We start from the raw sequence: 15,000 nt of genomic DNA on the forward strand, positions 1-15,000 counted from the left end.
TCCGTTCTCAAGGCATTGGACCACTACGTTGTTGCTGATCAAGAAATCATAGAAGATCTAAAAACCACAGAAAGGTTTGCGGCTTTCCGACTACCATTAAAAATACATCTCTGCTCGTCATTAAATCAGGTGATAAATTTATGAATTTATTTTTATCTTCAATTTTAATCACGATTTTATTTTCTCTTTAGATTATGTATGGTTGTTCTTCATTGGCCAAACCGAGAGCATCATGGACTATGGAATAAGCTTTTCCCTCACAAGCTAAATGTAAAATATTTTTGTTCAATGAAACGTTTACACTAGATTTGCGAAAGCATGAAACACTTATTAATTATATATATATATATATATATATATATATATATATATATATATATATATAAATATATATATATATATATATATATAATATATATATATATATATATATATATATATATATATATATATATATATATATATATATATATATATATACGAGCAAACAGTTAATAAAACATGTTAAAAAACACTTTGAGATGAGTTAAAAACATATTTAATCTGAAAAGGAGGGTTTCCTTTTCAGATTAAATGTTTTTAACTCATTTCAAAGTGTTTTTTAACATGTTTTATTAACTGTTTGCTCGTATTATAAGCTCTATCTCCTATTTGGTTTTATCGAGCTTTTACATCTGGCTGAGATAACTTTATAAATATTAATTCTTATATATTTATAATATACTTTAATTTTACCATCTTGGATCATTTTGGTAAATTTAATTGTAATTTTTATTTTATATATATATATATATATATAATAAGGAAAGAATAGGATAGAAAAACACCTTTATTATATATATATATATATATATATATATACAGTGCCGACAAAAAGAAAGTCCGCACTTGTAATTTTTTCAAAAACTGCAAATTGAAGCTAAATTTAATGTAACTGTTTAAACAACCTATACCTCATTTGATTCGCCTTTTATTCCTCTATAATTTTACCTGTTCATATTTGACTTATAATAGAAGTATTCTAGTGTTCATGTCAGTTTAAAAAAAATAACTTTAAATTGAGACGGCGAAAAGGAACTCCGCAGCAACAAATCAGCTTAAAAGCATCTCTAATCATAATCGTTGTTGTTCCAGGTTATACACCATAATATTTAGTCCATATGTCTTGACTTTTTCTTAGTGATTGACAACTTCCGACTTTTCCAATTTTCATGTATCAATGGGATGATTCTTGATAACAATTTCAGCTTGATTGGATATTTTATTCATGTTTCCATGGCATAACTTCGAAAATATATTAGCTAATATGAAGAAATAAAGCCCAGATAAAACTACGCCCATCTTTATATTATCAGGTTGAGGTGTGTCGTCTCAAGATTGACTTATGTTTTTGTTTATATATAATTCATAATAGATTTGTTTAGTTATTCCAAATGTAAACATGGTATTCACTTCCACCAAAGTGGAGGTTATGATAATAGTCGTCCACATTGCTTGACGAATCATCACCAAACTTGGTCAAAATAGTGACCATCATCTAATTGATTTAATTTGAGCATAACTCAGTCAAAAAATGGTGAAAGTTACACATTTTGGGAACAACTTCAGTCCTGCTCATTATAAAGATTCTCTACTTGGCCCATGTTGTAGCCAAAGAAGGCTCACATTTTATGTTAATCAGACTTTGACCTTGAAAGTTCAGTCAAAAATACAATCAGAATTTCAACTTCTGATTTTTCATGATAATATCTTTGCCCATCTTCACATTGTCAAGTGGAGGTAAGCAATGTTACAACTTGTTCTTGTTTATACATAGTTTTCCTTGATTATTCATGTTATAGTGATAACAGGGGAAATAACTCTAAATACAGAAAGTAAGAGTTGTCACCCCTTATAGATCTTTAAACGGACTAAAGAGTTCTAGAGAGAAACCGAGGGCAACATGGCGGCTTCGCTTGACATTGAATCCTGTTCTGTAAATAAAGTTTTCTGCCGTGAATGAATTGTGTTTAAAAATACAATGAACTGTCTGCTTGTTATGAGAATATTCAATGATCCTGACATCTCATTCTCTGAACACAACAATTCCAAAAATGCATAGTATATCTATGATTCTGACAAATTCAGTCACTGTCGAAATTTTTACAGAATTTCAATTTTAGCATTTTTCCAAATTTGTTGAATACAATAACATTAAGCACCTTGCAAAATCAAAATTGTAATTTCATCAGATAAATTGTTTTCAGTTATCAAAGTTTCTTTGGTATAACTTCAGAAAAAAATTCATATAATATAGAGAAGTAAGGCCCAAATAAAACTTGGGCCCATATTTACATTGTCAGGCAAAGGTAAGCAGTCTCATGACTGACTTGTGCACTTGTTCGTCATCTCATCTCCGTCGTCTTTCAAGAGGCTACACCACCAAATCTACACGACTTCTCTCAATCTTGCATGACAGTTTGCAGATCCCAAACATTTTCTTGTCCTGGATATGACCTTAAACTATATCCGGTGGTGAGGCCCCAGCTCTCGAGCTTTGGGGAGTGTGGGCCACCATTTAATTGCCATTGCTCTCAGGCTCACTCTGACCCGGAGTGGTAGTACCTGTTAGGGTCCCAACTATGGGTTAAATAAAAACCGACTTAAAAACGAAAAATATATTCTATTAAAAAATTGTTCTTCAAAATCGCTGGATTCGGCATTAAATAACCTGAAAAGGGTTGATATGCCGTAAAACAAAAGCTACCAATCAACCAACCAAATACTTTCTAATCCTGTGTCCCATATCAGGTTGTCAATGTAGTTCATTCTTCTACCACAGTTTGGGTGTCCATCTGTTGGTATCCAGAGAACTAGCTTGCTTGCTTCCTCTTCGCTGTGTCTCATGCAGTGACCAGCTACTTTTTATATCATATGATAAGTAAGCTTTTAAATGTACTTGATTATTTTTTTATAAAAATACACCAACATTTAAGAGTTTATGATTATTGCATTTCACATGCCAAAAACATTGAATGATTCAAAAAATAATATGGCACTTTTTACATAGTGTGATTTCTCAGCTACAAGGATGTTTTAGCTTACAAACTGAATATAATAAATAGTTAAGTGTAACCTCTTTTATTCTTGACTAGCCTGGGTGCCTGGCGTTGCCCTGGTGTTTGGAGGTGGGTGTTGAGCAAAAAAAAAAAAATGGTAGTAGGCAGGTGGGTTTGAACCTGTAACACGAAGGAGGAAAAGAATGTGAAAAAAAAAACGTAACGTATTTGCTGTTGCTCCCATTGACAAACCGGAAGTGACATAGGTTTAAATTAAGGCTAGAAAATCGAAAAGAGGCAATGACTTTTGAAAATATTGGTGAAAAAGGCGACCCCTCCACAGTTGAGGGTGAAGGAATTAATGTTTTTGGCCAATTTTTCAATATTTGTTGTCCAAAGGGTCGAGCTTCAATACTAATCTCGTGAATATCTGTCGCCTCTGTCAAAAGTTTTAGGCAGACATACGAACAAACATACATACATACATTTAAACAGACAGGTGAGATTTATATTATAGATTATCTCTCCTGTGGAGAACTCTTATTACAGGGAATAATATTTTCTTGTTTTATTATTTATTTCTGCAGAAACGGTCTTCTTCCACAGCCCTAGAACAAGTTGCTGGCATAAGATGTAATATAAATTACATTATGGCTCATCATTCTCCAGTTCTCATAATCCAAAAATGGATCCGTTCATATCTGACAAGACTACGACTAAAGCAGCAACCCAAAACTGGATTGATGTGAGTCTTACTTCAAACAGATCTAATCTATGTAGATCATGGTACGATATTGACTTTTCTTGCTCACACAGTCCTAGTCCAAATTTGTGGCTGTGGGTTGCCGTTATTAGACTATTTCATTTGTACAAAACATTCATAAACAATTTTTTAAGTATAATTTACACAGTTTCAACCCATTATTATAAATGATTGCACACTAAAACTAATTAAAGTGTTAGAAAAATAAAACAGCTTCTTTTATTTGATGGTTTTCAATAATTGAGTAAAAATGGAATTTTTACTTGATATTTAATTTTCATTAAAAAAATTATCCCAGCAAATTTTAATTATAAAATTTTATCTCAAAAGGATTTTATGTGACTTCTTTTTAACCTATGCCAAGTTTGTTGATGGTAGCTTTCTATTGTAAATTGAGAATAGTGGCGTGTGAGCAAGAAAATTCAGTATCATCAATGGTGCCGTACAAATAAGTCTACTAATTGAAGGAATCCATTACCTTCCACTTAAAAATGTATGAAATTTTTTCCAGATAATCTCTTAGTGATTTGCTTTGGCAAACAAAACAGAATTATAGAATTTCATTTTAGAAAATCAAAAATCGATTATCTTCATTTTGAAAACTTGGAGAGTTTAATATGTTATGAGAAATTTGCCTCCATGGAATCAGCGATAATCATTTCTATTAGCAACATAAAATATTTTGGAGGAAATACAAATGGAAAATTAGTCAAAATCAAATTATTTTGCTTTGCCTATTATTTGTGATCTACCTGCATTAAAAAAATTAATATTTAAAAGAAATTATTATGTTTCTGAAAATTGGTTGGTTATTTGGATTATTTGAACTACCATTCTCATCTTGAGTCTTATTTTCACAACGTTTTGGTTGATGTAACCTTCGACCTTCTTCAGGTGTACTTTGATGAATTCAGGAATTTTTCTGTCAAATTCAGGAATCTACACAAGATGAGAACAGTAGTCCGAAGAATCTAAATAATACGATTAAAAGAAGTTTGAAGCCAGTTTACTTTACTGTAGATTATGACTGAGTTACATAATTCAAGGTCAGAGGTTACATCGACCTAAATGTTGTGAAGATAACATCTAAGATAGAAACAGTAAAGTAATCAGAAACGTTGAGCGCAAATGGAGTAAGCTCAGGGGGCACTTCTGTTTTAGAGAAGACTACCTAAGGGAGATAACTCCCATTTACTAAAGAAAGAAGCATTACCAAACAAGTTCATTTATTTTTTGTACTTTTGGCATTGTTTCATTGCTACAGTTTATTTATTTTTGGGTTTGTGTATGTTAATTAACAAGTTTAATTATTTCATAGCTTAATATTTAATTAAAAATGTTTAATTATTTTATTACTTAACATTTAATTAAAAACGTTTAATTATTTGATTACTTAACATTGTTTCATTTTTAGTTTGTTATTATAATTGTTTCCAACTTGTTTCCTTTTTTGATTGATTAACTGATGTAATTGTTTATGTATGGTATTCGTGGATTAATATTTTTCATTTGTATTCATTTTTGTTATTATTATTCAAAAATTTGTGTATTCATTTAATTAATGTGTTTCATTTTCGTAAACGGTTTCAGGAATGCTTCTTTTTTTAGTAAATGGGAGTTATGTCCCTTACATAATCCTCCTCTAAAACAGAAGTGCTATCTATATAAAAGGCCAGTACATCCAGGAATGGAGTATTGTTGCCACATCTGGGCAGCAGCTGCTAGAAGGATTTTATGCTGCCTTGACAGAGTTCAAAATAGACTTTGTAACTTAATGGGGGATGCCTTTTTCTTTTCCCTGCAACTTCTTTCCCACAGAAGGGACGCTGCGAGCCTGTCTTTGTTTTATCATTATTTCCACGGCAAGTGCTCATCTGAGCTCCAATCTCTGGTCTCCCCTCACCAATCTTTCTCGAAAAACACCCGTCTAGCTGAAACCACTGTCAATAACTTTCCCCACTCTTTAACTGTGCCTAAATCAAAACATAGATTCCACGAACAATACTTCTTTCTTAGAACTGCATGCCTGTGGAACTCTTTTCTGTTTGCCTGTTTCCTACAACTTGGTTGTCTTCAAGTCCAATATAAACAAATTCTTGATGAACCACCCCCTTAAGTAATCCAATCTACCAAATTTACGTTAATAACGACTACTACGATATTGTCCAATTGACTACTGTGCACTCAATAACCCTTATCCTCGAGTGGCCTTAGGGCCTTGATAAGTGGTGACTCCTATGTAAAAAAAAAAGAAGAAAAAAAAAAAGGTCACTTTTGTCATTACTAACCAGCAAAGCAGCACCACTGTTGACTAAGAGAAGAGTCTATCAGGCATGTGTATGCAATGTTATAATGCATGAAATTGAAATCTGACCAGTGAGAGTTGTGAACAGGTGTTGCATGGAAAAATGATATGATGGATGTGTAATGTGGTCCTTAAATATGGACTTAAACCTGATGACGTCAAAGGAAGATTAAATCTGGATAGTAGTGCAGATTTTGTTAGTTTGACAGTCATGTTGAACAAATGAATGAGAGTTCTTGGGTTAATGTGGAACAAGGGAGTAGAGTTGGCCAAAGAAACACAACACAAAGTGATGAAGATGGATTCGAGAGAAAATGAGATAAGTAAAGATCTTTCTCGAGATAGATTAGTTTGGGAATCAATTTCTTAAAGCTGTCCAATATCCAGTAATTAAATCCCAGGTAACGTCAGATTGTCCTGCCAGTTTTTAATAAAAGGTAACAAACTAATATAGTTGTGATCTCATTGGAGTTACAGACAAACACACAGTCTCCATTATAATACGATGAACTACTGTAGTCAAATATAATGCACTTTCATTTTGATTGCAAACATGCAGACTTCATGGCAAGGATACTCATCAATAAACGGTTGATAACGATAAGAAAATGAATTACCTTTTTCGATAATTCAACAATCGTGTATCTTTGTTTTCCTTTTAGGGTAACTACCTCTTGTGAGACAAGATCCAAGACTGATCTTCAACTGTATAATTTTCCTATAACTCGTATTGCTGCCACCATGCCTACAACAATTGCACGGTTCCAGAGTGAACGAACAGAGACAAGTACGAATAGTCCTTACTCTGCTTTTGCCCCACCAGAGTCTTTGACATCACAGGTAATTCCATTACATTATTAAAGTAAATTATCAAGGAAAAAAGAGGAAACAAAAAAGGGGGAAAAATACAGTAAAAATGTCAGCCTTTTTTGAGGGGAGGGGAGGTAAGAGGTTATTTTCGTGCTCAACTGAGCTAAAATCTCTGATCCCCCACTCCCAGCAAAACATTCACAATAAAAAACTTGTTTCTCTCTCTCTCTCTCTCTCTCTCTCTCTCTCTCTCTCTCTCTCTCTCTCTCTCTCTCTCTCTAAAACTAAATGAAACTTCCATGAACAATGTTTATTTCCCAGAATTGCCCGTTTGCGGAACATAATATCACTGGACTCCTTCTCAGCTGACTACAGCATGGTCATTTTCAAGTCTAATGTAAACAAATTATTCTTGTCTCGTCTGCTTAAATAATAAAATTTTGCCTAATCACCACCATCGTTACCAACCATCACAATGTTGTCTTGCTTCCTACCTGACACTCACTTAACTCTTATCCTCAAGTGGCCTTTGGGTCTTGGTAAGTGGTGACAGCATAGTAAAAAAACAAAAAAAAAGTCAGATCTATGGATGTAATTTTTCATTTTTTAAATTTTTTCCACACTAAACAAGGCATATTGCCATAGAAGCGTAAGGAGCTACTGTGATTTATAAAGACTTAATTCACAGATCTGAAAAGAAGATTAAATCAGGACAGTAAAAGGAGATGTGTGCAAGAGATTTTGATGGTATGGCCATGTTGAAGGAATGGATTAGAATTCTCGGGTTAGTAGATGTAGAACAGTTGAGGTAGCAGGGTCAGTTTACAGGAGAAGGCTAAGGAAAACATGGGAGGAGCTGATAAAAATGGATGTGAAGGAAAAAAAGATAATTAAAGACTTGGTGCAAGATAGGTTAGTTTGGAAGTTATTCTCTTAAATCTCTCGAATGCATGCTAGCATCTAAAAAAAGATGTTAAACCAAATGTGATGATGATTCATAAAACCGAAGGTATCAATGGAAAATCAAACTAATACATATATATATAGTAAGTTATAAAATATATATGGCGATTAAGCTACACTGAATATTTCGCGTTTCATGAAAATGAAATCTGACCAGTGAGAGTTGTGGACAGGTGTTGCATGGAAAAATGATATGATGGATGTGTAATGTGATTCTTAAATATGGACTTAAACCTGATAACTTCAAAGAAAGATTAAATCTGGATAGTAAAGCAGATTTTGTTAGTTTGACAGTCATGTTGAACAAAAGAATGAGAGTTCTTGGGTTAATGTGGAACAAGGGAGTAGAGTTGGCCAAAGAAACACAACACAAAGTGATGAAGATGGATTCGAGAGAAAATGAGATAAGTAAAGATCTTTCTCGAGATAGATTAGTTTGGGAATCAATTTCTTAAAGCTGTCCAATATCCAGTAATTAAATCCCAGGTAACGTCGGATTTTCCTGCCAGTTTTTAATAAAAAAAAAAATCTCAATAGAAGATGCGCATATAAAAATGACAAGCAACCACAGAATTCGTGCATAAGCCTGAAGAATCCTAGAGTGGATGAAACGCGGAATATTCAGTGTAGCTTAATCACTATATATATATTTTATAACTTACTAACTAACTCTACCTACGTATTGAGCACTTTTGAAGTAAATACTTAAAGTTTACGCATAAATCTATACTTTTGTATATTAATTTTATGTGAGTAAATTAAGTAGTTATACTTAGCTCCTGAAACAGTCGAGCACTCTCAAAAGAATTTATTTCACTACATTAAAAATAGATATGGAAAGAGTTAATTTCAAAACATTGCTAAAAAACATCCCCACACCTAACAAGCATAGCTATATTATTAAATTAATCCAAAAAACAGATGAACTAATACGCCGAATGCGATGGCAAGCAAATTTCTTCCTTAAAAATGAAAACGTAAACAAAAAAGAATCCTATGGTTTTAAAACCCTTAAAAATGCGAAAACAGTAGACCTTTTGATAAACTTTGAAAATGACCTTTTAAACGTAATTAAAAACTTAGAATTCCACAATCAACCTAACAATTTTCAATGGAAACTACACAAAATCGTTAGAAACATAAACAACTCTAATAAAATCTTTGTAAAAGCAGATAAAACTAGAAACTTTTATAAAATAGATAAACAAGAATATAACAAACTAATCACAGAAAACATTACAAAAAACTACAAAAAACTGGATGCAAACGAATGTGACTACATAGATATAATAAATACTGAAAGTAAACAAATTACTGATAAATTAAAAATTAGCGATAAAGTTGGCAAATTGAAACCTAGAGAGGCGTACATTCTGCTTAAAGACCACAAATGGGACTTTAATAATAATCCCAGCACCTGCTTGATAAACCCAACTAAACCAGAAATAGGTAGAATTAGCAAAACAATACTTTCTAGAGTAAACAAACAAATCAAACAAGACCTAGAATTAAACCAGTGGGCAAATGCTGCCGAAGCAATCACCTGGTTTAAAAATATGGAAAACAAAGATAAATGTACGTTTATACAGTTCGACATCATAGACTTTTGTCCCTCAATATCCAAAGAACTTTTTAACATTGCCCTAGAATTTGCCGAGGCATACACTGATATATCCTCAGAAGAAATCAACATCATTAAAAAATGTAGAAAATCAGTTATAATAAATAACAATAACCAATGAATAAAAACTAAAATGAAAAATTCGTTTGATTTGGCGATGGGTGCCAGGGATTCTGCAGAGGCATCAGATTTTGTGGGATTATTTATTCTATATACCCTCACAAGCATATTTGATACTACGGATATCGGCCTATATAGAGATGACGGACTAGCTATAATAAAAAACTCCAACAAAGTCAAGAGAGATAATTTTAAGAAAATTATACACAAGGAAATGAAAAAATTAGGCCTAAAAGCAGACGTATCAGCTAACATAAAAATAACAAACTTCCTGGACGTCATGTTAAATTTAGATAAAAACACATATGAACCCTATTCAAAAGATAACGCTACTCCAATATACGTAAACTCTAAGTCCAATCACCCACCATCAATTATAAAACATATTCCTAACTCGATCGTAAGTAGACTCAGTAATAACTCAAGCGATGAAAATGCATTTAACAGGTCAACCAATATCTATGAAACAGCCCTAAAAAATAGGGGATACAAAATTATCGATATCAAATATAAGCAACAAAACACCAATAACTATAATAAAATTAAAAATAGAAGAAAAAGAACTATAATTTGGTATATGGCCCCATACAATCAAATGTTAAAAACAAAATTTGGCAAGAAGTTTCTAGATCTTATTGAAAAACACTTTCCCGCAACCAACCCCTTACACAAAATTTTCAATAAAAATACCTTAAAGTTATCCTACAGTTGTTGCGAAAATTTAGAGATGATAATCAAAGCACATAATAACAGAATATTAAATAAAAACAATGTAAACAACAACAAAATAAACAATAAAAAAGTAGACACCATGACAAAAATAAAACTAACACTAGCAGAAATAATAATAATAATAATGATAATAATAATGATAATAATAATATTAATAAAATAATAATAAACCAACTCCGGACAAGAACAACCATACTATAAATAAAAATACTAATAACGAACAAGATAAATGCAACTGTAGACACCGCACACTTTGCCCACTTCAAAATAAATGTCTAACCAAAAGCGTAGTTTACCAGGCCACAATATTTGCGAAAGAAAACCTGAATAACAAGAAATATTACGTAGGTATGACTTCCTTAGATTTCAAAACTCGATATTATGACCACAAAAGTACATTCAACAATAAAAAACACCATATGAAAACAACACTAACAAATAAATACTGGGATCTCAAGGAAAGTGGACATTCGCCAGTAGTCGAATGGAAAATAATAAGACAAGCTACCACATGTAGGGACCTAGACGACCCATGTAGATTATGCCTTCATGAAAAATTTGCTATCCTGTACTTTAAAGAACCCCAACATTTATTAAACTGTAGAAGGGAAATAGCAAACAACTGTGTTCACAAGATAAAATTTACTCTAGGATAGCGATGCAAAATAGTTTTAAAACTAACAAAAACAATAGAAAATAAACAAATACATAAATTAAATAAACATGAATATACATAAACGATCACACATATATGTATGTATATATATATATATGTATATATATATATATATATGTGCATATATGTATGTACACACATATATATATCTATATATAAACTAACATTAAAAAAAACACTAACCTAGATTTAAAACAGATCAAGAAACTAAATATCCAGGATAAATAGAGCACACACAAAGGAACAGATCAACCAGAGGTCAAATAGGCCTTTGTTCGATAAGTGCATGCTCATTGGCTGATAGGAATGGCATGGTGGATACTAGAAAGCTGATTTGCTAACTAAAATCTCAATAGAAGATGCGCATATAAAAACGACAAACAACCACAGAATTCGCGCATAAGACTGAAGAGTCCTAGAGTAGATGAAACGCAGAATATTCAGTGTAGCTTAATCGCCATATATATTTTATAACTTACTAACTAGCTCTACCTAAGTATTGAGCACTTTTGAAGTAAATACTTAAAGTTTACGCATAAATCTATACTTTCGTATATTAATTTTATGTGAGTAAATTAAGTAGTTATATATATATATATATATATATATATATATATATATATATATATATATATATAATAAGAATTACAATTAAGTTTACAAAGATAATTCAAAATAGCAAACTTAAAATATATTATAAATATTATAGACTTAATATTTATAAAGTTTAACTTTTACCAAGTAAGCTCTATGGCTTACTTGTAGTTTCATAAAATACTTTGCAAGCAAAATCCGATTCTGCATTTTGCTAACTCCTACCCTCTGATGAGAAGGAAAGTATTTCTTTCGAAACTCCGCAGATTAAGGACAATCCACTTAATTTGTGTTTCCTTTTCGAAAATTAAATGTTTTTAACTCTTCTCTAAGTGTTTTTAATATGTTTTATTAATTCTTTGTTCTTATATATATATATATATATATATATATATATATATATATAGACATGACAGAAAAGAATAGACACTAAGATAAATATTTTTCCTAAGATAAATATATGCTTATTTATATTTACATATAAAAATAGTGCTGAAATAACTTAGAGTATCTCATTAAAATTGCATCTAATAACATTGAAGCATGCCATGAATGGAACAAAGGAGTATCAGACCTATCAAAATTTCTGTGAGGACAAAGGTGGTCTTAGTCAACGCAAAATAGCAGGAAATCTTTCAATACCCCTTTATACTGTTAATAGAGTGATCGTACAATTCACAAGACAGGACAAAGAATACTCAAAATCTCATCCAGGTCACTCTGGGCCCTCTGAAAGAACCTTGCGTCTTGTGAAAAAAAAATGTTGAAGAAGATCCTCGGTCCAAAGCCTCTGACATAGCAACACAAGCTGGTGTCAGTACCAGAACAGCTGTCAGGTATCTTCGCAAACTTGGATACTATGGTAGAGCTGAGAGAAGGAAATCTCTTCTTTGTCCTGCCAATATCAAGCACAGAAAAGATTGGGTTTGTGAGATGGTGGAGAGACCTATGACCTTTTGGACTAATGTCATTTTCTCTGATGAGTCACGATTTGTATTATTTCCTGACAGTGGAAGGGTATGGGTATAAAGGCTCCCACAGCAAGGCTTTAACGTAAAAAGACTGCAGCCAACGTTGAGACATGGAGGTTTCTTGGTTATGGTATGGGGCGCAATTTGGAGTGATGGTCGCTCAGACCTGGTGGAGTGCAAAGGGAACATCAATTATGTCTTTATATCTTTCAATGTTACATGAAAAACTCTTACCAATATTCTCAAGTGGTAAAATGAACCAAGTTAACTCCCTATTTATGGAAGATGGAGCTCCTTGTCACTTTGCTAGGATGACACAACATTGGTTAAGCCAAAATCGGATTAACAAACTTCCATGGCCAAGTCAGTTCCCAGATATGAACCCAATTGAAAACATTTGGGACATATTGGACTGGAACCTTCGCAAAAAGAAAAGAAAGCCATCGTCTAAGCTTGAACTTTTAGCATTATTACATCAGACATGGCAAGAAATTCCTCAAAATGATATTCGTCAATTGATCAATGCTATGCTTAAAAGAGTCTTCACATTAAAAACAGCAAAGGGAATGTCAACCAAATATTCGTTATTGAATGTGTGACCATTTATTTTGTTCTATAAATTATATGTTTATTGAAATAAACGGTTTCTATGGGTGTCTATTCTTTTCTGTCATGTCTATATATATATATATATATATATATATATATATTTATTTATTTATTTATTATTTTTTAAAAACAGTAATCTACGGACACATGTGGTTTGAAGCCCTACTCCTATTCAGTGTAACTTGACTGTTGTTAGGATTTGAACCCCGGATCTTATGTATTTCAGTCCAGCGCCCTAACCCATTACGCTATGATGCCATAGACAATTTACTGCTTAGTTTTTTTCATTTATCTGTTTCATAGTTTTTTTGGTGATATATATGTGTGTGTGTGTGTGTGTGTGTGTGTGTGTGTGTCTGTGTCTGTGTCTGTGTGTCTGTGTGTGTCTGTGTGAAAATATTTAACCGATGAACTTTTAAACTACTGACCACATAACACTTATAATAATAGGAAATAGTAATTATACACCAAGGATGTTTTATAATGAGTAAAATCCTTATTTGAATCGATGACTAAAAGCATACAGAAATATGTCAGCAAGTTGAAATGCAAAATGTTAATTTGAACTTGCCAACATATTTATATTACTTTTGCACATGTAAAACTTCAGACATAGCTTGAAATGGTTTAATTAAAAAATTTTCTTTCTCTGTTGATAGCTCAAACAGTAGGGAATGTGGCTGGAGCACTAAATGTCTTGGTTTCAATTCTAACTAATCGCACCAAAGTCATTTTTTTTTTCAAATCTTTTGATATCACTACTATACTTATTTTTTTTTTTTTTTTTTTATTGCATTTTCACCCCAAACAAGGCAGAATGCCACTTTGATGTAGGGGGCTGCTCTGGGACATAATTTGTAGGGGTACTAAGTAGGGAGCTGAGTGGCAAGATGTCTGTTTACATTACACATGAACTTCTGCATGTCAGTACAGTCAAGGAAGCAGGAACCTGGAAGGGAATTCCAAAGTCTAGCAGTCCTAGGAAAGAAACTCTTAGAGTAGAAGGCTTTCTTGCATCTAGGGATCTCTACTGTGTAGGGGTGGGATTTTGCTGCTTGTTGGGTTTGTTGGATGTATTTCCATCAAGTTGGCACAAGGGCGTGTAGGTCTTCAGAGCATCCACCATTAAAAACTAATACAATATAATATTCAATAGAGAATTGGCTCTGTTATAATAAGTACGAAACCTGCATGAATTAAAATATATTTAAGCGTATTTTATGACTAGGTAAGGCCATGCACCCTCCTCCTATATATAATGCTGTGTCCATAAACGATACAGTAATTTCTGTAGGAGAGCTCAATGTATAGCAGAGCAAGAACAAAAATTAAAAGAAGAAAAACAAACAAAAAATTAGCTAAATCACATTATAAATTTATTTCAGCCGTGACAACAATAGGGCATTTTTAAATGAGCAAGCTAGTTGAAAGCTGTCGTCCAAATGAAAACAAAACAAAAAGTTTTGGTTATTATTAAACGGAGGAGAAGTTGAGGGAAGATAAGAGGAAGGAGAAAAAACAAAATTCAGTACAGTTCAAATGAGAGGTCAACTGCTCGCCCACACTCCTCAGCCTAATGCATTGACCTATAAAATCATTAGGGGTTCAACATCATAATAGCTTAGTAATAATATCAACTAATGTTTTTTTTTTGCTTTTTTAGTAGAGTGATAGTTTTAAACCAGCTTGTTCATTTGAAAAACTGTATTGGTTTTAGGGTTGAAATAAACTTAATTTGGCAAAATCTTTTGTTGTTTTTCTTCTTTAAACTTATATATATATAAATATATATATTTTA

General features: G+C 32.3%; 1 protein-coding gene across 2 annotated transcripts in view; it reads left to right on the top strand.

The window, feature by feature from the left end:
* Nucleotides 1–15,000, top strand: part of LOC145285928 (uncharacterized) — a 41,684-nt gene that overhangs the window by 17,285 nt on the left and 9,399 nt on the right. For both annotated transcript variants that reach the window (XM_080134430.1, XM_080134429.1), the window contains exons 3-5: nucleotides 1–129; nucleotides 3,626–3,783; nucleotides 6,769–6,946. The exon at nucleotides 1–129 is cut by the window's left edge and continues 195 nt beyond it. In XM_080134430.1, the coding sequence (XP_079990556.1) occupies nucleotides 1–129; nucleotides 3,626–3,783; nucleotides 6,769–6,946 (465 nt within the window). The remainder of the gene's footprint in view (nucleotides 130–3,625; nucleotides 3,784–6,768; nucleotides 6,947–15,000) is intronic.

The sequence above is a fragment of the Euprymna scolopes genome, chromosome 10 (assembly GCF_053919585.1).
Source record: "Euprymna scolopes isolate OS-2025 chromosome 10, ASM5391958v1, whole genome shotgun sequence".
Lineage (NCBI taxonomy): Eukaryota > Metazoa > Mollusca > Cephalopoda > Sepiida > Sepiolidae > Euprymna > Euprymna scolopes.